This window comes from Corvus kubaryi, unplaced genomic scaffold (genome assembly GCF_017639235.1).
Source record: "Corvus kubaryi isolate FWS band 111438036 unplaced genomic scaffold, C.kubaryi_AGA036_p1.0 37361, whole genome shotgun sequence".
Taxonomy (NCBI): domain Eukaryota; kingdom Metazoa; phylum Chordata; class Aves; order Passeriformes; family Corvidae; genus Corvus; species Corvus kubaryi.
The window spans coordinates 931619-955749 of NW_024581118.1; the positions used below are offsets into that span (position 1 = coordinate 931619).

At 46.3% G+C, this 24131-nt stretch overlaps 2 protein-coding genes across 6 annotated transcripts in view; one reads left to right on the forward strand and one right to left on the reverse strand.

The window, feature by feature from the left end:
* The window catches only part of SWT1 (SWT1 RNA endoribonuclease homolog), a 26635-nt gene extending 21961 nt beyond the window's left edge, over positions 1-4674 (forward strand). For 3 of the 4 annotated variants that reach the window (XM_042033839.1, XM_042033842.1, XM_042033840.1), the window contains 3 exons: positions 1494-1560; positions 2264-2328; positions 3591-4674. In XM_042033839.1, the coding sequence (XP_041889773.1) occupies positions 1494-1560; positions 2264-2328; positions 3591-3696 (238 nt within the window). In that variant the 3' untranslated portion in view covers positions 3697-4674. The remainder of the gene's footprint in view (positions 1-1493; positions 1561-2263; positions 2329-3590) is intronic. The other variant, XM_042033841.1, reaches the window with a different exon arrangement.
* Positions 4675-5427: 753 nt separating this feature from the next.
* LOC121667320 (influenza virus NS1A binding protein) lies at positions 5428-22269 on the reverse strand. 2 transcript variants are annotated; one of them, XM_042033850.1, is made up of 15 exons: positions 21988-22269; positions 16228-16458; positions 14895-15021; positions 14414-14583; positions 14253-14328; positions 13350-13523; positions 12852-12977; positions 11360-11467; positions 9071-9197; positions 8314-8538; positions 8114-8235; positions 7810-7936; positions 7596-7727; positions 7272-7445; positions 5428-6839 (listed from the first exon to the last, which is right to left on the reverse strand). In XM_042033850.1, exons 3-15 carry the CDS (start codon positions 15003-15005, stop codon positions 6586-6588), a joined length of 1926 nt encoding a protein of 641 aa, XP_041889784.1. In that variant the 5' UTR covers positions 15006-15021; positions 16228-16458; positions 21988-22269; the 3' UTR covers positions 5428-6585. The 2 variants fall into 2 exon arrangements, with proteins under 2 accessions (XP_041889784.1, XP_041889785.1); XM_042033851.1 differs by lacking the exon at positions 21988-22269 and adding an exon at positions 16875-17139.
* Positions 22270-24131: the final 1862 nt, after the last annotated feature.

Consider the following 24131-nt stretch of genomic DNA (forward strand, 5'->3'; position numbering starts at 1 on the left):
GGGCATGGGAGCTGCTGCGTGGGCATGGGAGCTGCTGCGTGGGCATGGGAGCTGCTATGGGGGAATGGGAGCTGCTATGGGGGCATGGGAGCTGCTATGGGGGAATGGGAGCTGCTGGGGGAATGGGAGCTGCCAGGTAGGCACGGGAGCTGCTGGGGGGCAATGGGAGCTGCCGGGGGAGTGGGAGTTGCTGTGCAGTTCCAGCTGCCGGGATTCCCAGCATTTCCAAGGAGGGTTGCTGGCAGCTTCTCCCTGCTGGGGTTTTCCGCTGTCAAAGCCGATTGTCGCTGAGGTGCCCGCGGAAGGCTCCGAGGTGTTTTTAGGCAGAGCAGCCAGTTGGTTCCCTTCCTGACTCATAGTTGGCAGGTTTAACGCAAACATTTTGGGTACTGCTTCTTAGGAAGGGGGGGAAGAATGCGTGACTAATTTTTGGTGATAATTCCTACCAAAAATGATGAGAGAAAGCAGTGGACACTCCAGTCACAGTAAATCCTGTGCTGTGTCATGGTCTTCCAGCTTGCTTCAAACACAGGGTCCTTTAACTGGGATTTTTTAGCTTATTCTGTTACTTTCCTGACTTTTTCAACTCCTAATTAATTCATTTATAAATGAAGCTTAGAGCTTGCAAGAGGAGGGAGAGGAGAATTTGGGCACTTTCCCATGGGAAAGTAAATAGAGCTTTCCCCAAAAGATTTTTTCTTTTTCCAAGTCCAGTCATTATCTTAATCATTATTTAACTATGAAAGACTTAAAAACCAGAATTTTATCAATATTTCTTAATATTTATAAGGTGTTACTTGTGTTTTAATGTTGATTTTAAGGTACATTATACAGCATTTAGGAGGGTTCTGCTTTTCCTGGTGAATGCAAATAAAGTTGCACTGAGGTGGAACTAAATTGTATCTGCCTAAATAGATGAGGATATTTAATTTTGTTAAAAACCAACTTTCTTACTGGATGAGGTTTGGAGCCTTGTGGAAAAGGGTGTCCATCGAGGTGCTTCATTAAAGCCACCTCTCTTCAGCTGCCACATCCCGCTGGCCCTTGGCAGTTTTAGGTGGTGGTTATTAGAAGCAGCAAAAATGGGAAGTGAATTGCAGCATTTGGGCTGCACATGGGAATCTGGAGGGAGCGAGTTAAAGCTGGGGTGGGAATGTTGTGTATCCTGGGAAGCTTTGCTGTGGTTCCACGTGAGCCCATGGGCCTTGCTGGTGGGCACCAAAGGGCTTTCAATTACTGCTGGGCTTCCTCCCTCCTCATACAGAAGTGGGTCACAAAAACATGGAGGGAATTTTTAATTAGGAAAAGCCTCCAGAAAAGTCCTCACAGAAATAATAAGCTCTTTAATTCTGTTAGAGGAGTGGAAGGGAAAATTCTTCAAACTTCATAATTTCCTTTTTGTTCAAGTAATTTTTTTTTCCCTTGAGGATTTCTGGCTTATTTTTTAAACTCTTTCATAGAGTTAAAAGCATCCCCAAACTTTTCTTTTTCAGAATTTTGACCCCAACCAGCAGTTTCCAAGATATTTGGACCCTCTATAACTTCCTCAGAAGGCATGAGGTATGATATTTTCTTTGGTGTTTGGTCACTTCACTTACAGCTTTTATTTCAAGTAGCTCTGAGGTCATGTCTCATCACTGTATTTCCACTAAGAATTTAGATTCTTCACTCTTATTTATTAGTTGTTGAACATAAAGATAGATTTTTGGTTGGATTTCAGCAGGTATTTGAGTTGCCTGTGTGATTTGCTGAGTGCTCACTTGGTGTGAATGATTTGCTGTTGAGAGTAAAAAGCCTTGAAATGAATGGTTTTAGTAGAATATTTCTCTATTTAATACATTACATATTTCAGGCTTGCAGTGCTCTGCTGTGCAGGGAAGTATATTTGGGGTTTGGGCCTTCACATGCATTTTTGGAATTGATGCAAGTCAGAGCCTATTTCATTTGAGGTACATACACACACACACACATCTATATGTACTTATATATGTGTATATATAAATAAAACTATTGGTTAACTTGAGAGGGGAGGAAGAATTATTGAAGGTCTTTTAGATTTGTGCAGAAGTGGTTAGAAAATGGAGCTGGAATTTGTAATATTAGATTTTATTATAAGATACAGGATGTCTTTTTTAATGTACTGTCTCAACTTGAGAGCCTGTTAGGGAATACATGAGCTGTATCTGCTATTCCTACTGTATAATTGTAGCAGACATGTGATACTTGATAAATGACTATATGAATTCTTTCTTCTTTGTGTTAGATCAATAACAGTCTGAAATTCACTGCTGAGGAGCTGTATGAGTGTGTTTCACAGGAGCTGTACAGGTGAGCCAGTTACTGACCCCATTGGGGGGGTTGAGGCAGCTTTTTCACATGTATTAACCAAGGTACCATGAGAGGAATCATCCGGGTCAATAAAAAATCCCCCTTTGTAGGAACAGTGTAGGGAAAATGAATGGGGGATTTTTTAAATTCCCTTTTTAATTTTAATGCCCAATTAACACAGAGCAGGAGAGGACAGAAATTATATTGCAGATGAGGCATCAGTGCCTACATGGTGATTTTCAGCTGTTGGAGGTGAGGTGTTGGGCCCTCTTTCCTATGCCAGTGGTTTCTGGCTCATTTCTTTATGAATTTGTGTCACTGAGGGTTTGTGAATCCAGGCTCTGGGAGGTTTCTAAAATGTTATCGTGGGTTTTTAATAATTCTGAGCTGCCTAATAAAGGACAGGTAACTGGTTTTTGCTGTTGTGTGGATATGAATGAGCTGTCACTGGCCAGGATCAGCTGAGTGAAAGGCTGGGTGGTGAATTACTCTAAAAAGCTTCCCTTTGCCTGGACTGATTCTGGGTCCCTGCATCCTCCGTGAAGTTCAGAGTGCAGATTGCAAGATCAGGGCACAAAGTTATGCAGAGGGAGACATTCAGTATTTTAATCAGCAATAAAAAACAGTTTAAAAGCTTCACTCTGCATGAGTTGATGGCTCTAGACCTGTATTGATACAGGCAGAAAGAAAACTGTGTGTGGAAATTTGTGCTCAGCAGAGTAAAACAAGTATTTTGCAGACTGCTGTGGCAGCCCTCAGCCTGTGCTTGGGGAACTCAGTGATGGGGGTTTTCTTCCTTTTTTGAGGAGCCGCTTTTAAATGGTCTTTTGAGAAAGAATCTTTTGGAAACCAAAGTTAGGGCATGTTTATATGTGATCAGGTTGAGATTCCTCTTTTGAAAGTCATAAGGGGGTGTATCCAGATCGTTATTTTGAGTGTGAGTACAGGGTATGTCAATGTATGAAGGATGGTTTGAACTGAACCTTCCAGAATCCCAAATCTCTCCAGAAAGTGGATGTCAGTGACCTCTCCTGCCGATTGTTCCACTTTACCTGCCCCAGAAGGGAACAGGAGCTCTGCCTGTGGCAGCTGTGGGTTGGGTGTTGCAAGGAACTCATGTGAAATCCTCAGGTTTAGCAGCTGTAGTGCAAAAGTCACTGCTGCTGCTTGAGTTTGATGGAAATGTCCTTGAAAATGTAGGGAGTATTTGTAAAGATTTCTATTCTGCTGTGTCCTGCTAACCTTTCTCTCCTGTCTCCCAGGGAGAGGCTGGAAGTGGGCTGCTGCCAGCTGGCACAGCTGGAACAGATGCTGGAGCAGTGCCAGGCCTCTGTGTACAGGGAGGCCAAGAGCAGGGGCTGGCTCTGACCCGGGCTCAGCTGTGTGAGCTCCACCTCCTCAGGGGGAGGAGAGGGAAGTGCTGGAGGAGCCAAAACTGCCGTGTTTTCTTCCTCAGCGGTGCTGGTTTGGGTTAGAGTTGAAGGGAAAAACACAGTTCCACGTGGACATTAAATGTCGGGATTTCTGCTGAGAATTCTGTTCACTTCTAGAATGTTCTGTCTTCGGTGAGGGTGCCGCTGGATAGCCATGGATAACCAGGAGAAGCAGTGCTGGTTCGGGATGCAGCAGCTGTGCTGGGCTGCTCTGAGCATCCAGCGTTGCTGTGAGGAGCTGAGCTGGTAATGGTTGTAGAGGAAAACCCCTGTGTTTGTGTTGCTGGTACTTTACAAGTGACAAGTGAGAGAAAGGAATCTGTTGTGTCAGCCGGAAGCTCGGGAGGGCAGGAAGTAGTGCAGTGCAAGGCTGGAAATGAAGGACTGACCCACAGACACAACGTGTGTCTGTGAGGGCTTAAGAGAGGACGTAGAATGAGCAAAGGAACAGACTGATGCTCATTTTTCCTTAAAGACAAAACAGACCCCCCCCCCGATGCAGGTGTTTGTCCCAGACCCCTTTTCAGAGGAAAAAGGTGTTTCTCCTTTGTTTAAGCAGGCACTTTATCTTCATACAGTGGAAACCTGCTAGCAGTGCTCTTGGGGGAGCTCCTCATCCTGCTCTTGCCACATCCTCCTGCAAGGTGGGCCTGATCCTTCCTGCTCTCCAGGTGACATCCCTCTCTGGCTGCACTAGTGGTTGCTTTCCAGAACTGCTTTAAGTCATGAAACTTTGCAAAAGCCATTTTCTAAGGCCTTTAACACTACCTCTTCTGTGTATGTATTTGTACAGAGATGAGCTGACTGGCAAAGTTCCAGAGTGTCTATTTTGATATTAACTTTTGGATGTATTTGTAAACTCTTGATTGTAAAAATGTAATTTATTGTTACATTAAACAGTGTTTGATTCTGAGTGGCTCTGCCCAGTCCCTGTGAATGCAAGTGCAGCACAGTCCTGCCCAGGCCCCTGGGCCAGGGGGTTTGGAGGAGTCTGTTGAAGCACAGTTGCTGTGTGGGGCTGTTTCCATGGGGGTTCTCCAGCCCTGGAAGCGGGGTGGGGACCTTGGCTCCAAGGTGCTGATGGGGACAGCTTGTGTCCCAACCCTGGCCCAGCTGTAGCACATGCTGGCTGGGCTCTGCGGGCAACTGGCTGGGAGGGGCTGTTGTGGAGGAGAAGTGCTTTGTTCCCCACTCTCCTGGCTCTCCCTGCTTAGCTGGACCAGCTTCACAGCCTGCAGGGGCCAGTGAAGTTCCTGGGCCTGGTGTGTTTTCCCACTCCCGTGGGAAGCTGGAGCAGCCAGCTCCTGCCTGCCCCACTGCACAGGACCTGGCCTAGTGCCATCACTGGTGTAGCTGATCCCTAAAGCTGCCCAGGGGAAGGAGTAGCTCCAGGTGCAGCTTTGCACCCCCTGCCCTGTGGGGCACTACCCAACCCTGCAGAGAGGTTTCTGTACACAGCCCCTGAGCAGACACACCCCAGGGGTTGTGGTGCTTCAAGCCCTGGTCCCTCCAGCAGCGAGCCTGACTCTCCTTGCAGGCACAAGGGACATGGGACACTCCAGCCCCTACCCCTGTCCTGTGCCTACAGCCACTTTTAGTATCACAGACTCTTCTTTGGAGACCACCTCCTTGAAGAAAAGGACACAGAGCCATGTCAGGGCACGCCTGTGGTGCGAGGGTTTCCCAAACGGTACCTTTAATGTGTTTGCAGCAGCAGCAAGCAGTCAGTGCTAGTTTTGGCACCCAGTTAGATGTGCAGCACTACACATTAGACACCAAGTCATCCCACCCCAACATTTGATCTAGAGGAATAGAGAAAGTGAACTAAAACAGCACTATGAGCACATACAAAATCAAGTTATTCATGTTCTATCACACTTCCAGCTGGTAATATTAGAAAAATAAACTTAAGACAGGTACTACAACACATTTTCTTTGCCAGCTGGCAAGAGTTTAAAACCCATGAGAACCCCCCTCCCCAAGTTGTTGTTGTACAAAGATCAGCTCACCCGGAGTAACAAAACTGCTGTACAGAAAGCGCACTCTGCATTCTCCTCCAAGTACTTGGAGCCAGAATCCTTTCCCCACCCTAGAGAGTCTTGGCTGTGTCATGTCCAGAAACCCTGTGCAGCTCTAAGGAAGGTGGCACACATTAACTCACACCATTGCAGCAGAGGCAGCAGCTCACCTGCAGGGGCAATCCACTGTCCCACTCGGGCTCTAGGAACTCCAAGGCTGTCTCTTTGTTTCAATAGCCATTTATCTGCCATTTGCATTTCAACAGACAAAATACTCTGCTGAGTATATAAAAACTGTTATAAAAAGGCAATTGTAAAAGATAAGGTATTAGCAGAGGCATGTCAGCTTTTTTTAATTAAAAAAATAGCCATTATATCTGTTTAAATAAGGCTTCTTGTTACAGATTGTTCCAGTTACTGAAGGAAACCAAGGCCTGATGAAAGAAAAAACATTATCCCCCACAAACATTACCCTTCCTGCCCCAAGAACACACCTCCAGGAAGTCATCCAATGTGCAAAGTGACAAACACTGGGGGAAGCTCCTGAAGTGGTATGCCCAGTCTAGTTTCTCTTGCGTTATCATCAAAAACCCAAAACCTTGAAGTTCTAAAATACACAAAAAACCCCTTCATCTCAATATTCTTTCCAAAACAAATATATACAGCACATTAATATGCAATATGCAAAAGCTCTGTGTTGCTGTTGGCAACGTCTATGCCCTCCCCACCCCTATTCACAGGTGTACCTCTACTGAAACACAATTACATCACTAAGCCTGTTAGTTTGAAAAGGGAATTTAATTCACTTAAAACTTGTAAATTTTGGTGTAGGGGCTCCACTCGTTTGACTCTGGATTGTAGACCTCGAGTGTGTTCAAGAACTCATTGCCATCAAAGCCCCCCACTGCATAAATAGTGTTGGCCACGGTGGTGATGCCGGCGTTGCTCCTGGGTGTGGTCATGCTGCCCATCATCTTCCACTCGTTCCTGGCAGGGTCGTACATCTCCACGCAGTTCACCGCGTGCGTGCCATCAAAGCCTCCAGCCACAAAGAGCTTTCCTGTGTGAAGAAAAGGAGCCACGCTCACTGCTCAGCACCAGCTGGCCCTGTGTTCCCACCAGAAGGCTGGACAAAGCCCAAAGGGACCCCAGCTGTTGTCACAGACCTCGGCCTGGTGAAGGTCTGCAATTACAGGAGTGACCTGCTTTGGGTCTCCTGCCCATGACAGGTGACAGAAATTTGAGTCAGAGTAGGGGCAAAGTCCAAATTCAAGCAGGTGCAGCTCTAGAAGCTGCACAGTGACAAATCTGAGAAGAGGTGGGGTGAATGCCCCACAACCAAGTGGTTTTTGTTTTTTAATTAAAACTGGCAGTTTAGCCAGGCTCCTACTGGATTCCTGCCCAAAAAGGAGCACAGCTTTGTATTCTACTCGCATCAGAGCAAAGATGAAAAGCCCCGAGGCGGCAGCAGCAAAAGCAGTCCCAGTCCTACCATCACGGACAGCCACGCCAGCGCCGCGCCGTGCCACATTCATGGGCGCCATCAGGGTCCAGGTGTTGTTCTCGGGGTTGTAGCGCTCCACACTGTTGAGGCAGTTCCACGACTCGGCCCCGCCGATGATGTACAGGTACCCCCCCAGCTCACACACGGCCGACTGGTGCCTCCCTGCAACCAAAGCCAGCACAGTCAGCCACCAGCAACAGCCCGCAGCAGCAGCAACTCCAAGGGGCTTTGCTTTGGTGTAGATTTTGGTTTGGTGCAGTTCTGCAATTGCCCTTTTCTCGTCTTCCTTCCCCAGCTCCCCAACAAACTTACGGATGTTAAGGGGAGCACAGCTCGTCCAAGCCTTTGTTACAGGATCAAACACATCGCAGTTCTTCAGTCCCTTCTGGCCATAGGGATCAGAACCACCCACAATGTACAGCTTTCCGTTCAGGGCACACACTCCTGTTGATACAGGAAAGCATGGGACGTGAGTCACAACTGGCTGAGTTTCCACCCTGCAGTCCAGGTGCTGCACAGGCCTCACCTGCATTGCAGCGGTTGGTCCGCAGCTCTGGGACAGGCATCCAGTCATCAATCTCGGGCTCGTACATCTCTCCACAGCTCAAGTCATCCGAGTGGCCATTTGATCCACCCACGACGTACAGCTGCCCCTGAGAGGAACAAACCAACACCCGTCACCTCTCAGCACACCACACTCAGCTCCTGAGCGCTGGGGTAACCGTGGAACTACAGAGAAACAACTTCTAGAGCCATCCTATTCAGCGTGTCCTGTTCAGCTCAGCCCAGGCAGGACAGTGTCCCACAGGCCTGCTCCCCACCCCACACACCATCAGCACCGCCATCTGGAACCGGGCCCTCGGTGTCCTCATGGGCGCAATGAACGTCCAGGTGTCCTTCTCGGGGTCGTAGCACTCCACGGTGCGCAGGCACTCCTCCCTGTTGTAGCCCCCTGCAAGCGAGAGGTTACTGGCCCCACGTTCAGAGACACCAGCCCACCCCCCGGCCCAGTGCCCCCACCCTGGCTCACCCGCAGCGATGAGCTTGCCGTGCAGCTCGGCCGTGCCCAGCCCCGAGCGCGCGTACTGCATGGGGCACATGGGCCTCTCGATGAGGTCGCTGGGCTGCAGTTCAAAGCTCAGGCTCTTCAGCAGCCGCGGGGTGCTCGAGGGGGAGCTCTGGGGGCTGTTGCGGCCGTGCAGGAAGATGACGCACAGCACCCCGTCCAGCACAGCCAGGCACAGGTACGTGTTACCTGCGGGGACAGCACACCGCCACCGTCAGCAGGGCACCATGTGAAGGGGGACTGAGCTGGGTGCCAAGTGGGCTCTGCTGGCTGTGCCACTCCCCTTGGCAGCATGGAAACTTCATTTTTTCAGGTTACTGGTTCCAAGTGTTAGAAAAAGTGTTAGTTATCAACAACTATGCTTTAGATACTAAAAGAGTGCTCGAAGGACATATGACAGCAACTTAAAGATTTGCTGGGAGTCTCCTCGCACACACAGACCAAACAGCTCTGTTAATTAACTGTGGACTGCCTATCTCCTTAGGATTTTCTGGAAAAATGATACACACCATGGATTTGGTTGATAAGGAACTGAGATGTATGTAATCCCAGTTTGGCCCAGGTACATCAGAAGCACCCTACAAATTACTTGACTTGTATCATCAGTAAGAAAAGACACCTCAGCATTCCTCAGAGATGTGAAGGAAATCCCCAGGGAGCAGGAGGTGGCAGGTACCCAAGACCAGACACATCTGTGAGACAACCCCTGCCCGTTACTCACTCGAAGTCTTCTCTGAAGCAATGATTTTCCACTCGTGTTTAGGACTCTGAACAGTAGCATTTGGAGAAAGACTTCCAGAGGAGCTGCTACTGATCTGCTTGTGATCATTCTCACGTGGTGGCCTCTTCTGCAAAATCAAAAGGCAGCTACAGAAACCTAGCCAGAGACTACAGCTTCTTCTACCTGTGCTTCTCTGAGATACTACGTAGCCACTCCAGAGCAGACTTGTCTACCACCTCCGCAGAGCAGCATTTATAGCACACCTATATTTTCAGCAGAACATCTTGCCTGCCCAGCAACAGTGGCCAAAAACCACCCTACACTTTTCTCCTGGGACTCACTTCATCCTGCGACTGCAGCTTTCTACTGCTGGTGCTGGACTGCAACTCCCTGGAAGTGAGCGTGCATTCCTAGCAGGATTTACAAATGTAATGAAAGAGCTACATGCAGCTGCAGAGAACTGAGCTACCACCTAGGAGCCTCACTCCCAAGCTCTGCTTCTGGAACTTGAGTTAATTATATAATGCTATTTGGAAGTGAATTAACTATTCTCTTCATTCCCTGAAGACAAATTAATTTCGCCTCAGTTCCCCTCTGTGCTCAGATAAGCTGTTTCTTGGATTTTACTCCCTTGATACTTTCCACTAACAGATTTCTGCTTTCATTTCATCTCCAATTAAATTTATACTGTAGCTTACATGATTTTGCTCAATTAAGAAAAACCGCAAAATTTCCAGTTTCAGCACAGTTGGCTGGGTTGTTGAGGCTCTTCCTGAAGCACAGGAAGTTACCACACTGTCTATTCTGTTCAAGCAGCAGAGTTTATGACCACAGTCCCAAGTTTGCGATGCTTGCACAGTTCCCTGGAGCCTGATCTCCATGGAAACTGTCACAAGACTTCTGAAACACATCACCTAACTCAGATAACCTCACAATGAGGAGCTGGATTGCTAAGCTCAGCTCACGGTGCCAACCAGTGCACTTGTGGAGAACATTTCTGTTATTTCTGAACCTTCATCCAATTAACCACTTATGCTCTTATCTTAAAATTGCCTCGACAGCAACAGAAAATACAAAGTTTTATAATTTAAAAATGTAGAAGTTACACTTTTTCCAGAACTGGCATCCAGGGTTTTCTTAGTATCAATAATCAATTGATACTAATAATATATAATAATAATAATAAAAAATAGTAATTCATACTACTAATAATAAATTGATACAAAAATCAGTATCAATAAACAATCTCTCAATTGTTTAGGATGTCTGAAGTTGGTGATTTTTCTTATCAGAAAGGATTTGTAGAAAACTGTTGAGAAGTCCTGGTCTTATTTCTGAAAATGAACTTTCTGAACATTCACCTCTCTGCTAGTAAGCATTACAAGTGGTATGCAGAAGTGGAGAACTCTGTGAAGGCTTCCTAAAAACAATTAAGAAACTGGAAAATTAGCTGGTTTTTCCTTTTCCTCTCATTTCATTTCTAAAATCCACATTCTGGAATGGACAGTGTTTTACGTACACAATAGCTAAAAATTTCAAGAAGGAAACTTTTTGTGTGAACCTGTTTCACTTTTATAAAATATTACAATGTATTTGCTTCAAAATCATAAATGTAAACCAAGTTCATTTGTATAAAGCAACTGATAATTTACAACTGCTAGTCCTTTTTTATTGTTTCTATCTTAGCCTGCGTTGTACTGAGCCATGTGGTTTTTCTGGAGTTCAAGGATTACACCTGGTTAGAAATAAAAATAAAAGCCATTTAGAAAGACCTCTCAAAAAGCACAGGAGTGATTTGCACTGTCAAAGCATCAGAGATATCTGGCAGCTACACCACCAGTGCAGCTGAACAAAAGAAGCGGACGCTGGCAGCTCAAGGATTAGAACTTGGATCTGGAATCTTTTTCTGGGCCAAATTTAACAGATACATTCCCCACTGCAAGCCAAGCAGTCTGTGTTTCTCTACAGTCTCTGGGAACTCTACAAGGTCTCAGCTGACTTCCTACCACTGACCGCTTGTCTGCCTCTTCTTTCTTCTAACAGCCAGGATTGATTTTGAAGTCAGAGCACTCTGTTTTGCAAGGGCCAAGAGTCAGCCCAGCCTGCCAAAGAGACAGAAGCTGAGAGCACATCATGGCCTGCAGCAGCTTCCTGCCAGACACCTTCTCATGGTGCACTTCTCCACTACAGCACCTGCTGCCTTCTCTGCCAGCAGAACACAGGACTTCAGGTGTGCTGTAAACTGCTCCAGTCTACCTGGGGTTACCTGAGACTGTCTGCAATTTGTACCTGCACAAACTGAATGTGGTCATCATCACTGCCATACACCTCAGCCTGTCCATCTAGCAGATTTCCATCAAGCAGCTTGTGATCAGCTGAGTAGTACAGCGTTTGCACCTGCAAAAACAACAACAGAACACCCATGTGGCTGCTGTCTCCGTGCTCCTCAGCTACAGGCACATTACCCCAGACACCACACTGCTCGTCAGTTCATCTCAAGCTTGCACAGTGGCAAAACTAAAAGGAAGCAGATGTCATGGTGGCAATCTTCAAACAGGGGGTAAAGGTTCCTTCCTTTCTCAGCTTGAGAGAAATCTTCATTTTCCATGGGCTTCTACTGTTTTCCCAGCACAGAAACATTAGACAAGCAAAAGGCACATTAATTTGCAAAGTTACACAAATTCACAGTCTCATGCAAGCATTTTCCTTATCCCTGCACACAAGTTTTCTGCTCTGAAAAATACACATATTTATCTCCATCAAAAAAGGCCAAGAGAAGCCAACAGTGGGCTCTAAAAGAAAGGTATGGGAATGAGTGAAGACAACACAGATTTAAGTTCTGGAAGAAACTGTTGTCCACCACTGAAATCAGATGCAGCTGTTTCAATGAAATGCATCTTAATTTCAACATGATCAAGCTTTTAAATGAGTTTCTCCAAGAGGAAATACACACTTCAGATTATATGACAGCATCAACATATACTTTTGCCTAGACAAGTGTTTCTGGGGATCTTTTGTGCTTGTAATAACAGACTTGGAAAATTCCGATGTTTCATGAGATTTGGTAAAGTCCATTTGCTGGAGCCAATTGAGAATTTTGTCTCCCCGCTAATTTTGCCATTAAACACTGCCCAGGCGACATCTACCATTAGTATTCATGAATAAAGCCATTTAACAACACACAAGTTTCATAATAATGCATCCTGTAAAGGAGTAAGTAAACACCATTAAATCATCATGATCGTTCTCTGCCCACAGCGGATTTTCTTAGGAGCACTGGGGCAGGACTGCTGCTTCTGTACGTGTCAATACACTTGAGGCTCTTCTTGGTTCTTCAGCCTTGGTATCCTAGTTTTGTTAATAAACCTATGGGGAGATAAACCAACGGGGAGGAACAACCATTAGAAGCTTTTACCTACTGTGCATTTACAAGCAAAACCTGCAAAGGAAAACATCACCAATCTATGGCAAGTCTCAGTACCACCTCCCCAAACTAAAGCAGATACAGGCCACTCTGAGGCTACTATACAGCAACAGGGAGCAAAAAGGAAAGTGAAGACCAGACTGAACAGTGCATTCAGCTCACCTGAACACCCCCCCAGTTTCTCAGCTTAGGGGTACCTACAGCAAAATTTAAATTCTTTAGGGTCATAGTTAAAAAAGTGAAAAAAAAAAAAAAAAAAGTAAAACGGGATCATCCTTCATATTGGTTTTTTCCTTGGTTTTTTTTTGGGTTTTTTTTTATGTTTAATCCCATAATCCCATTTTCTTAAAGACTAACCTCTTCCATTAGATCTTCCAGGCTGCCTCCATTCTCCCAGATGCTGCGCTGTACCCAGTTGATTACCTTTGTGTACAATTTGCCATTGCTGGGTAGGCCAACATTGTCTTCCAGCATTATTTCAAGCTTGAGGGAGAAGAGAAAAGATGATTTACTCTCTAGGAATTACCCTGTAGCATGCTGTACTTTACACAGTGAGCACAACTCTCACTTTACCACAGAGCCAGAAAACACCACAAGATGCTTTCAGCCTATGGAACTAGGAAGCACATTTAAACACAATCACCTTTTACAGCTGGAAAGGATGACAGCACATGTTCTCTACAGTTAAGGTTCACAGCAGTAAGAACAGGACACAGATCCAAAACTGTCACGCTGTTGGCAGCAGTCAGTAGACCAAGCTTTCCTTCCCCCAAAAGGGAAAGGAAATCCTAGTTGCTTCTCAGGTTGCGTTTTGGAAATCCTGTACCAGAAGGAATTCTACAAATTTAAGCTAACCTTTAACCGTGGGAGCTTGAGAAATTCCTCCTGTTCTGAAATCTCTACAAGGTGTTCCTGAATGTAGCCATCAATCTTGTTCAACAACCGAGAGTCTCCCATGCAGCTGGCAAAGTTCCGGTATGAGATGCAGCTCTGCACGTCCATCTTGGAGAGCAAATAGTCACCACAAACCTGGCAAGGAAAGAGCTGCGGCTTAGTGTACAAGCAGAGAAGTTTTTATACATTTAAATTATCTACCCCAACATACAGCAGCAGCTGTTTTCTAACTGCAGCACAGTGACTGTCTGCTGTCTTCCCCATGCCAGTGCTGTAGAGGGAATGTTGCCTTCCACAGGAATATGCACATCTTAAATGAAAAAGCCAGACACATTTGGAAGCTACGGACATCTACATTGACCCCACGCTTTTCTACTGAACACCTATCCAAAACTGTTTCTCAGGTGAGCTAATAATCCCAAATCCCTTGTAAAGAGTACCCCTATCTGCAGCCAAGGGTATTTCCAAAGTCAAGCACTACCAAATTTATGTTCAGGAGTGTGTGGATTATTCTTTTTCTGACAGATTTACAGGTTTGTTCATGCTCCCAACACAACCACGCACAGCACTGCTGCCACAGACCTGAAGGTAAGGAATGAGCCAAGATTCAAAGCTGGTTTTTTTACACAGGTGCACAAATACAAAATGTAACTTCAGAGAACACTCTGGCACCAAGACAGCTCAAGTTGAAACAACACATCCAGCTGGCGCCAAATCAATACCATGCTAAGGAACATCTACAGGAGCTTTGTGCTGAACTCTTCTTCCACAGAATCATCAGGTTTTGGCTCACTAACACCAAAAGGTGCGATGCTGTCAGCCTGAGAAGGCAGAATGGACTTCCAGAAGAGCTGAGAACCATACCTGCTTAACCCTCTCCATCTTCAACTTCTTTGCTGCAGAGTATACATCTTTCACCAGTTCTTTATCAGCTTTTAACCTATTAAAGATAGAATTTGCCTCTATTATTCTGATTTTTCAAATAGAAGTCTACCCTTTCTCTAGTTACTCTGAGAACTACTTACTGAGCAGTATAGGCATAATTCAACAGAACTTCAACAGCTTCTGGGTTGAGATCATCGAATTTCACATGGGAAACCCCATGACAGTCACTGTCAGTGTTGAAGATTTCAAACAGGTAGGGACTGCAGCACGCCAGCACAGCTCGGTGCGCCAGCATCTCGTGTCCACACACCTTTATGTCAAACACAAACAAGAAGCCCATGTGCTGGTGAGGATTTTTTGTAACTACCTTTGTATTTTCACAGTATGAAGGCCTACTCAAGTGAGTGCCATAGTTCAAACCCATTTTTCCAATCAACAGTCTCCAGCTAAAAGTAAGCATCACTTCTCTCAAAGTGCACCCCATTTTGGTAGTTTTTAGTATGCATTTTTCAGAAAAACGGGCTTCTAAAATCTCACATCTCCCAGTCACTGAAGCAACAGCTTCATGTGGTGCAACCCCCACACCCCCCCAGGCACCCCACTGGGGCACGGCACAGCTACCTGGAGGCGGACGTCGCAGAACTGACCGCTCTTCCGTAAGGCGTTGAGTTTGGCAACAGACGACTCGATGAAGTTCTCATCCTCAAACATCAAATATCCGTTGGGAATCATTTTGGTGTTGGTCAGGCTGCACACACACAATGGGTAAAGGTTACACACACAGCATCTTGCTTCAGTACAGAAGCAAGCACACTGTTTGCAAACAAACATGCAGGGGAATTAATGGATTAGTGATTTTCAGGGATTGAGGCTACAACTTTTAATGCATCCACATCACTTCAGCAGGTACTGGGTTCAAACCACAGGCAGAACCTGTGCCAGCTCTGTGGGAGCAAGCTGGGAGCCACTGGATTACACAGATTCCCCTCTCTAAAGATCTTTTTTGGTAGATCCATCCCCAGCTATCATTATTCATCACCACTTTCTGCTCCCTATCACCCTGGTCCAGCTGCATTTTTTGCAGATGCAAAACCCAGCTACACTGAAAAATAAGAACTGAGAATTTAAAGTAGCTAGTGAAGTAGAATAGATAGAGAAACATTTTCTGTTTAATTTTATGAGTAATGACTCAGTACTTTAGAGCAGCTGGGAGCCATGAAAGAACATTATGACCAACAAAACAGACAGAATTTAATAAATTCTGGAAAACAATAATGTATTTTAAGCCATTTCAAAGCTAGAACATCTTCCTCGGAAGACCTCGGCCATATACAAACATACCACCTCAGGGAAACCAGTCCAAGACCGGAAAAATAACATCAGGAAACTTAACTTTTTTATCTGGAAGCTATTTTATAGCTCCTTTAATTGATTCTTTTTTAGTTAACCACTTTCCAAATAGGAAGCTAATTAAGAATACTAAACTATTACCCTGAGGTGACCTAATGAATTTGAAATAGTAATTATTAAAAAAAAAAATCAGATTTGTAAGTTTGAGCTGCTAACATACACAGAAGTACAGTTACCTTGAAGATCTTAGAGGAAAGCATATGTGGAATTCTATTAATGTTACCAACAACAATTTGTATTTCCATCTCAAGTTTAAGAAAATTCTGAAGATCACACTAAATAAGAAAACTCCAAACCAGAAAAAGTGGATTGCAAAAATCAGTAATGAAAATAGCAAGGCTCCCATAAAATACTTCTAGTGTTAATCTACCTATTTTAAATTCACTTACTACTGTGAGTATTCAACCCTAAACTGGCAACAATAATCTTTCTTACAAATATCCATTTGTCATGTTTTATTAAAGAAAGGACACCAAGATTTTAAATTTGCATAATTTCAGCAGAAGTACTGACTACTGTATACACAATTAATGGTACAACTTACCAGCAAATATATGACTGTAAATTTAAAATAGCCCAATGGTATCACTGTGTTAGAACAGAGCACTTGAGTTTCAGGATGTCCTGACAAGGAAGATGTTTGTGGAAATGCAAAAGCAGACGTGTGTTTGCAGCTGCAATATGGATTCCAAAACTATCAGGCTTGAAGATGATGTAATAAAGTCCTTATGAGCTATAGACATGAATTTCTTCTGTGATAATCATGCATCATAACCTGCAATAAAGGAGAAGGTATCAAGTAAGGAAAAGAGTTAGTGCCACCACGTATTTCATATAAAACTTGATGTATGTTCCTGACCCAAATAAACAAGTTTTTCTTCACAAAAAAGGTGGGGTTTTTTCCACAAAAAGCAAACAGCCTGAAAAATTCCATATTGACACCAATATGTCCTCATGCCTAATAAGAGATCAACCACATCACCATTATACCCCCGGAGACAAGAAAAGGGCTAAAGTAGTACTTACAGAAAAAGCTGGAAGAGCCGAATCCCATTTTTAGCCAATCCCTTACCTACTCTGCCCTTCAGCACGTCCTATTATCATTACTGCCTGCACAAGTAGGTAACTCACACGTAACGCCAACAAAAATGACTCCATTTTCTAAAAGCACACAATCCACAAGCCTCCTACCTTTGGCTCTTCTTGTGCTCATCTACTTATAGCCTTCTTCTACCGAATGCCTAAAATTGTCTGAAGATGGATTAAGGACATGTCTGAAATGACTGGGCATGTCTCCAGTCTCCGCTACTTCCAGAAAGATTTATAAAGTCAGGAATCACTATCTGTATGACAGCCTTCCTTGGTAAAAAGTTTCTCTGCCACGCTGGGAACAGAATCTGTTGGGTTCTGGTTGAGCTCTGCACGAGCAGTGCAGATCAGGGTGGCTTTGCTGGGAATCCACATGCTGGTGGGCTCTTTATGCAGGGATTTTTTGGGGAGGGAAGAAGAGAGGAGGAGCAGCAGCAATAGGGAGGGAACAGGCAACACTCATTCTGGAACTTTCCATGACCCTGGTACCACCTCAGGAAAACATCAATCACTTCAGTTCCAACACTATATTTGTACCTACAGAATAAATGCCACATTGGAAACTGGGTTTCCTAAAAATAGGTGCAGCTCATTTCTCCTTGTCAAAAACTGAAAGTGCCCTCCATTGCAGAGAAGAGAACCTTGTGACCCTGGTGCATGGCCAGGGCTCAGCCCGGGGGTGACTGTGGCAGGAGCAGTACCTGCCTGGTGCCCAGGCAGCCTGGCAGCTCCAGCAGGAGGCTGATTCCCAGCAGCGGCAGGGGGCATTATCCCACCACGGATCAGCTCCACAGGACACTGCCCCCATCCCCACAGCTGGGCACACAGAATATTCCAGCCGGCAGAGAACTGCGCAGGCAGAGCCAACACTCGCTGAGCTTGGCTGCTGGAGCAGGCACAGCCACAGAGCCGGGAGAAGGGAACACCTGCTCCCGAGCACAGCAGCGCCCACCGGGAACACAGCACTCCGGAATGCTGGGGCACTGCAGGAGCAGCACCCCGGGACACAACTTCCTGAAACACACTGCGATGCCAGTGAGCTTTGCTGGGAAAAGAAATCTAACGCAATAAAGGTATATTATTTTTGTAATCCTACAGGCAAGTTATGAAGCTGACACCAAGCTCTACTTAACAAATATTGTTTAATTAGGCATTTGGCAGTCATCGCTTCCCCCGTTGGTACAATTGGCATAATCACTGCAACTTTTAAAGCAAGCAAACTTCTCAAACACAGAACCCAACAGCCTGATGTCCACACCTTCCCCAAAGACTCAACGCAACAAAACATTCCGAGTCACAGGACAGCTAGTCAAACAATTCCAACTAAATCCCACAATCAGCCTCGCTCTGTTTACATCTCTGGGCATGTTTTGTCACATTCTGCTGTAACACATCCGTTTTATTTCCAGTGTTCTAACTCTGCCACATGTACTTGCTTGGGACCTTGAAGACCCAAGAAGGTCATCCAAAATAGCTCTGGATTGAAACAGGAGATTTTTCTTTTAAAGTCCTCCTTTGTGCAAGACACCAATCCCACGCAGATGCATTTATGCCCCTAATGGTATTGTCCAATCTGAATATCTAGGAACTTGAACATCTTAATTGCTGCCACAGAGTTTCAATGCTGTTGTGCGTGTCATGGCTAATATTATTACTCAAAACAGCATTAAATCTACACAAGCAGATTCACAACTTTCCATATTTTGGTTTGGAGTACTTCTGCTAGAACAGAACCCGAACTATCAGCCAAAATTCACTGCAAAGTCAAGAACGCTGCCTATTCTGCATTAAAGGTTATAAACAGGTACTGCAAACAAACTCGTTCCCTTAAATTATTTTTAAAACTCGAAATCACTTTGCTGTTACCTTCCCTCCCTTGCCTATATTCCCTTTTAGCTCAGCACATCAAGAACTCTGCAGCATTTTTTATAATTATCCAGGATTTTGAATTTTTTTAAGCCAAGTGAGATGTTCCCAGATGACTGTCAGCCAGGTAAAGCCTGGTGCTTCTGACACGATGACTGTTCAAGCTCCATCCAAATGCACTTCTCTAAACACATTAAAACTACAGAATTATCATCCCAGATGGGACCAACACATTGGAGAAAACTCCTACTTGAGAGCAGCTATTCCTCGCACTTACTTTTAAAATGATGCAAAAAATATAAGAGTAATCCATAAGCTCTGGATTTTTGTTGTAGTTTGAACAGTAAGGACTGGTACTGGTGTTGGGGGCTGGAGACCCCCTTGGATCAAGGGCCAGTCACGCTGGGCTCAGGCAGGCCTGAAGCCATGGAACATCCCCTTGGCGTGTTCCAGCACCCCGGCTGTTTCCAAGCACAGCAATGCCAGGACTCAAATGTCTGCCCAGCTGCTCAATTTTAAACACAACCTTGTTGTAGTAACTGTGTTTCCTGACCACCTCATGTTGTGCACAGACTGAGATTTTCCTTTGCCATGTATGTGTACCACTGGACCATGAGCAAGTCACAGCTCATAACGCACTCAGAGATAAACTGGCTGCACATCTGAACTTCCAGAAGGGAGATTCCCTCCTTTTAAACTCCTCTATTTCACTGTATGCCCATTTAAAGGTACATTCAAGAAGACTCACCTAAATAGCAATGATACTCAGACACAGCGATCCTCAGTGCTGCCCTAGGCCTCTCTCCCGCAGAGTTTCTTGCAGGAGCTGTGCTCTCAGGTGACCACCGAGACAACAAGCTCCAGAGGCAGAAGTCACCTTGCCCATGACCTAACAACACAGGGACCATCTATTTTACCTCTCATCTTTAATACAGCCCATTTTCCATGTGCAGTATTTGCTCTGTGCCAATTCTGCACAAACATTTTAGTCAAATCAAGGTATTACTTCTTCAATTCACAGGTAAAGCACTACTTTGGGAGAGATACTTGTTAATCTTTTGACCTAAAGTCAATACTTGCTGATATAATGACAGACACTTGATTGACACTTGTGAAACAAAAATGGAACTTAACACCCAGTCGGTGCATTCTGGCTTGTGACAGCCCAGCTCAGAAGAAATGTAGGTCATACCTACAACTGCTCACAGTCCATTACCTATATCAGAAGATAAAACCAAACATCCTCAAAATATTTTTTTCATACATTAGCATTTATTTATGGTAAAAACGCACCATCTTTTCATGTCTGAGCCTGCATTTGGGCAAAACACCACAGACCAAGACACTTACCAACATACTTTACACCACTAAATAGGCTCAATCTCTTTATACCAGTAATCTGAAGTAAGACTCGGAATTTACAACAATTTTGCTTTGCTTATTCACTTTTCAGTTGCTTTCCACTAAAGATTTAGTCTCACTGATAACTATGACTTGTAGACAAAACTGTTCTATTTCACCTGCACATCAACCTCAGTCGTGCTCCCATGCCAACAATGAGGAGAGAGGGAGAGAAGAGGGAATATTTGCTATCACTGGTTAGGAACTGAAAGGGGAAGGACAGAGTACTGTGGACATTTTTCAAAATCTCTTACATGCAGCCCTGGAAGATGTAATGCTTGGACTGTCCTCTATAAAGAGTGCTTCCAAACACATTTATGCATGCAGACTTTAAAAATTTATAAGCAGCAGGCTTCATGCTTGAATGTTATTGCTGTTCCAGCGACAACCCTCAGCTGTAACACCCTGGCTGCCCATTCAGCACTGGTTTCCAGGACTGGCCTCCCAGACTTCGGAGCCCTAGCTCTGGTCATTAGTTCCCTTTTCACACTGGTTCTGCCTTTCCTCTCCTTTCCCACGTTGTACTTTTGCTGTTGTTGTCACAGTCTTTATCTACATCTCCTTTTCAACCTTCTGCCTCACATGCACTCTACTAAAATCTGAGTTCTTTCCTCCCCTTTCCCCACCCCCTGGGTTTATTTTTTCTACTAATGCACACTTCCCACAGTTCTCCAAACATGTCACACAACCAAATCAGTGATTTTTGTTTGTATGTCCTCCTTGTGTTCCACCCCCATTCTGGGCAGTTTTTGCCTTTCTTACCATCTCCTACTCCTTAAGAACTCAAGCTGAGGAAGACAAAATTAGACCTAATTACAGCAGCTAACACACAGCTTCCTAACTGGAAAGTATTCCCTGACTGTCGTATCCTGTGCTCCAGGAGTCAGGCTTGTGGCTACAAAATCCGCTTTCTAAAATTACACCAATCTCACCATCAAAGCACCACATCCTGCTCGCTTTCTTTTATTTAAGCTTGCTGACAGAAGAGAATAAATGTGGTGTCTACACACTCATCACTGCAAACAACAAAAAAAGTCCTCCCTTCACAAAGCACACAAATAAGGAGAGACATGAGACTGTATTTCCATTAGTCTATCACCACTCATCTCCTTAGGAAATAACTCGGACGCTTCGCCTCTCACTGTCAGCATTTTTCTACCCTGTATGAAATTATAACCAATTCAGGTTTTACTGTCTGTGGGAATGCTGGGTAAAGGAAAAGCAAAAGTGCCAATGCAAATGCATTTTCTACCTTGAAGAGCCTCTAAAAAATCTAAAAAGCTCTGGGAACTGGTGCATGCAGGCAGAAAATACTGTACACTCCCCAGCCACCCCCAAAAACCAAAACCAAACCGCTCTGGTCATTCACCCTCACCAGCTTTTCCCAGAAGCACTAATGTGGGCTGACAGCCACTGTTTTTGCTTCATTATCCCTCACTTCCTAGAACTGGTATAGATGACAAGGAGCGTCATGACATTGGCAACCAGCTGTCAGCACACGTTGCTCATCCCGGAGCGGCTACTTCCTTCAAAGTCCAGGATTCCCGCGATTCTCTTACCCCCCCATCCCCCCACGCTAAGGGTTTAGGAAGGTGCCACTCCGCGGCTGCAGCGTGGCGCTTGGAGAGGCAGCGCCTGACCCTGGCACCGCACCCGAACGCACGGGGAACCCGGGAGTTCCCGGCCGGGGGCAACACCGCACCCCGCGGCCGCCGGGGCCCGCCCGTTCCCCCGGCACGGAGGGAGCGGCCTCACGCCCTTCAGGCCATGCGGACAATTCCGAGGCCCAAGAAAACGGGCCCCGAACAAGCAACAAAGCGCGGCGGGTCCGCAGGGGCACCGGTTCCCCGAGTGCGAGGCGGTCGCCCGGGCCGCCGCCTCCACCCGCTCCCCAGCGCCGAACAAAGCGCGGCCAGCACGGTCCCTGGCCAGCCCCCGCCCACCGTACCTGGTGCCTCTGAGCGCGGACGGCGCTGAACATATTGGGGGCCTCCGGACTGCGGGGGAAGAAGACTCGCAGGCGCAGCCCGGGCCGGCCGGGAAGGGGCAGCGGAGGAACGGAGGGAGAGGAGAGGAGAGAGCGGAGGGAGCGAAGAGAGCGGAGGGCGCGGCGCTGCCGAGGGAAGGCTGCGGGAGGAGAGCGGAGCGAAGAAGCGCGGCCACGAGAACTACGGGCACACGCACGGCACTGCGCCCCGGACCCTCCGCCTCCGCGGGGCGGGAGGAGAGCGGGGAGGGGAGGAGGCGGTGCTGGGGCGGCCCCGCTCGGCTACGAAAGGATCCGGCCCCCCGCCCTCCGCGCCCGAGGGCGCTCTAGCCGCGGCCTTCCCCTCCCCCGGCTGAGGGCCGGCGGGAAGAGGCGCCGTGCCCCGTGGAGGGTGAGGCGGAGGAGGTGGTTGGGGCGGAACCGCCGTGCTCCTTTCTGCCGGTATTGGCTGCCGCCTGCAGCGTTGCTTGCAGTGCTCAGCCACGAGGACAACTGGTTCAGTAACGTTTATTTTTCAAACCTGGCGCTGCCTGTTCTCAGCCACGACACCCCCTCAGCCATGAGACCCGCGCTGCCGTGACACTGCCTCAGTCGTGACTCTCCTTCAGCCATGTCAGCTCCGCAGCTACAGCTCTACTTCGGTTACTACTCCTCCTCTGCCGTAACACTCCCTCAGTCGTTTCACCCTTCGGCCATCGCTCCCTTTCAGCCATAACACCCCCTCAGCCACGACTTTTCCCTCATCCGTTTCACTTCCTCAGCTATTACTCCCCCTCTGTCATTGCTCCCCCTCGGCCGTGGATCCCTCTCAGTTATGAACCCCCTCAGCCATGACTCCCCGTCAGCCACAACACTCCTTCAACTGTAACACCCCCTCAGCCATGTTACCCCCTCAGCTATAGCACTCCCTCAACCATGACTCTTCATCAGTCTGGGCTGTAGTTCAAGGCATCATACCTATTTGACCAAAAAAATACCGTGTTTAATGTTTGGAACTCTCCGTGGCAGCTTGCCCCCTGCGTGAGGCCATGCCGGCTTCATCCCACCTCACTCCATCTCCCTGGAATCCCTCTGGGAATGGCATTTTCCCAGCTGGATGAGAAATATACCCACACACTCTTCAGGATAAATTCTGTCTTTCCAGGGAAATTAATTTTTAAACATCCCTGCTGATAAACGAGGGGTATTTGAAGCCCTGTCTGTTTGTTATGCGTTTGCAAGCTCCTGATTCATGGCTGGGCCTGAGAGCTGCTGCAAGAGCATCATAAATAAACTATGGGCTGGGTGATGTCTGAGGATCCATGTTTGCTTCCTGATTTAAAGTGCCAAGGTCACTTGGAAGGCAGCATACACTTTCCCGTGCAATTTCCCTGAGTGCTTCCTCCGGATTCAGAGGCCGCCTTGATCAAGAAATAGGAAGCCTGTAGATTACGTTAGATACAGCTTCAGTGTCTCCGCTGTGCAATGTACATGATATTTTGTCATATATTATAATATTTATCCATTTCTCTAACACTCTTCAAGAATCTCAGTGGAGAAGCATGTTTCAAAACACTGAAGTTGGGCCATTCTGAGGTTTCACACAGAAAGGGCTTTAAAATACTGCAAATAATGATCTTGTCTCATCAGAAGCAGGCAGAGGCATTAAGCTGTAGGTATATTCCTCACCTGCACATATATCTCAGCTGCAGATGAGCCCTCTCCAGCTTCTCACCTTGCCCATAGCAAACAGGATAATCCCAGCTTCCGGCCTCTCTGAGACATTCCCACTGCCTCTTTTCAGTTTTTAAATCACCAGCCACACTTCACCTTTAAATCACCTTCCCACTCTCTGCTTTCTTTTGAATGAAGTCTCTTATCAGGGCTCTGCTAATCAAAGGCAAAGCTGGGAGGGAGAGGGAGGTAAAGGAATGATGATCAAATAGAACGGTGCTGGGATGTTCCTTAATTAAGTAAATCTCTGGATTACACAAGCTGCTGTTCCGGTTTTCTTAGGGATGGAGATGCCTTTATGAATCACCATCAATTTTCATTGTCAGCCACCACTTGTGACGTCAGAGAGCAGGAGCAGCAGCTTCCCCACAGCACAGTTAGCAGATGAGTGT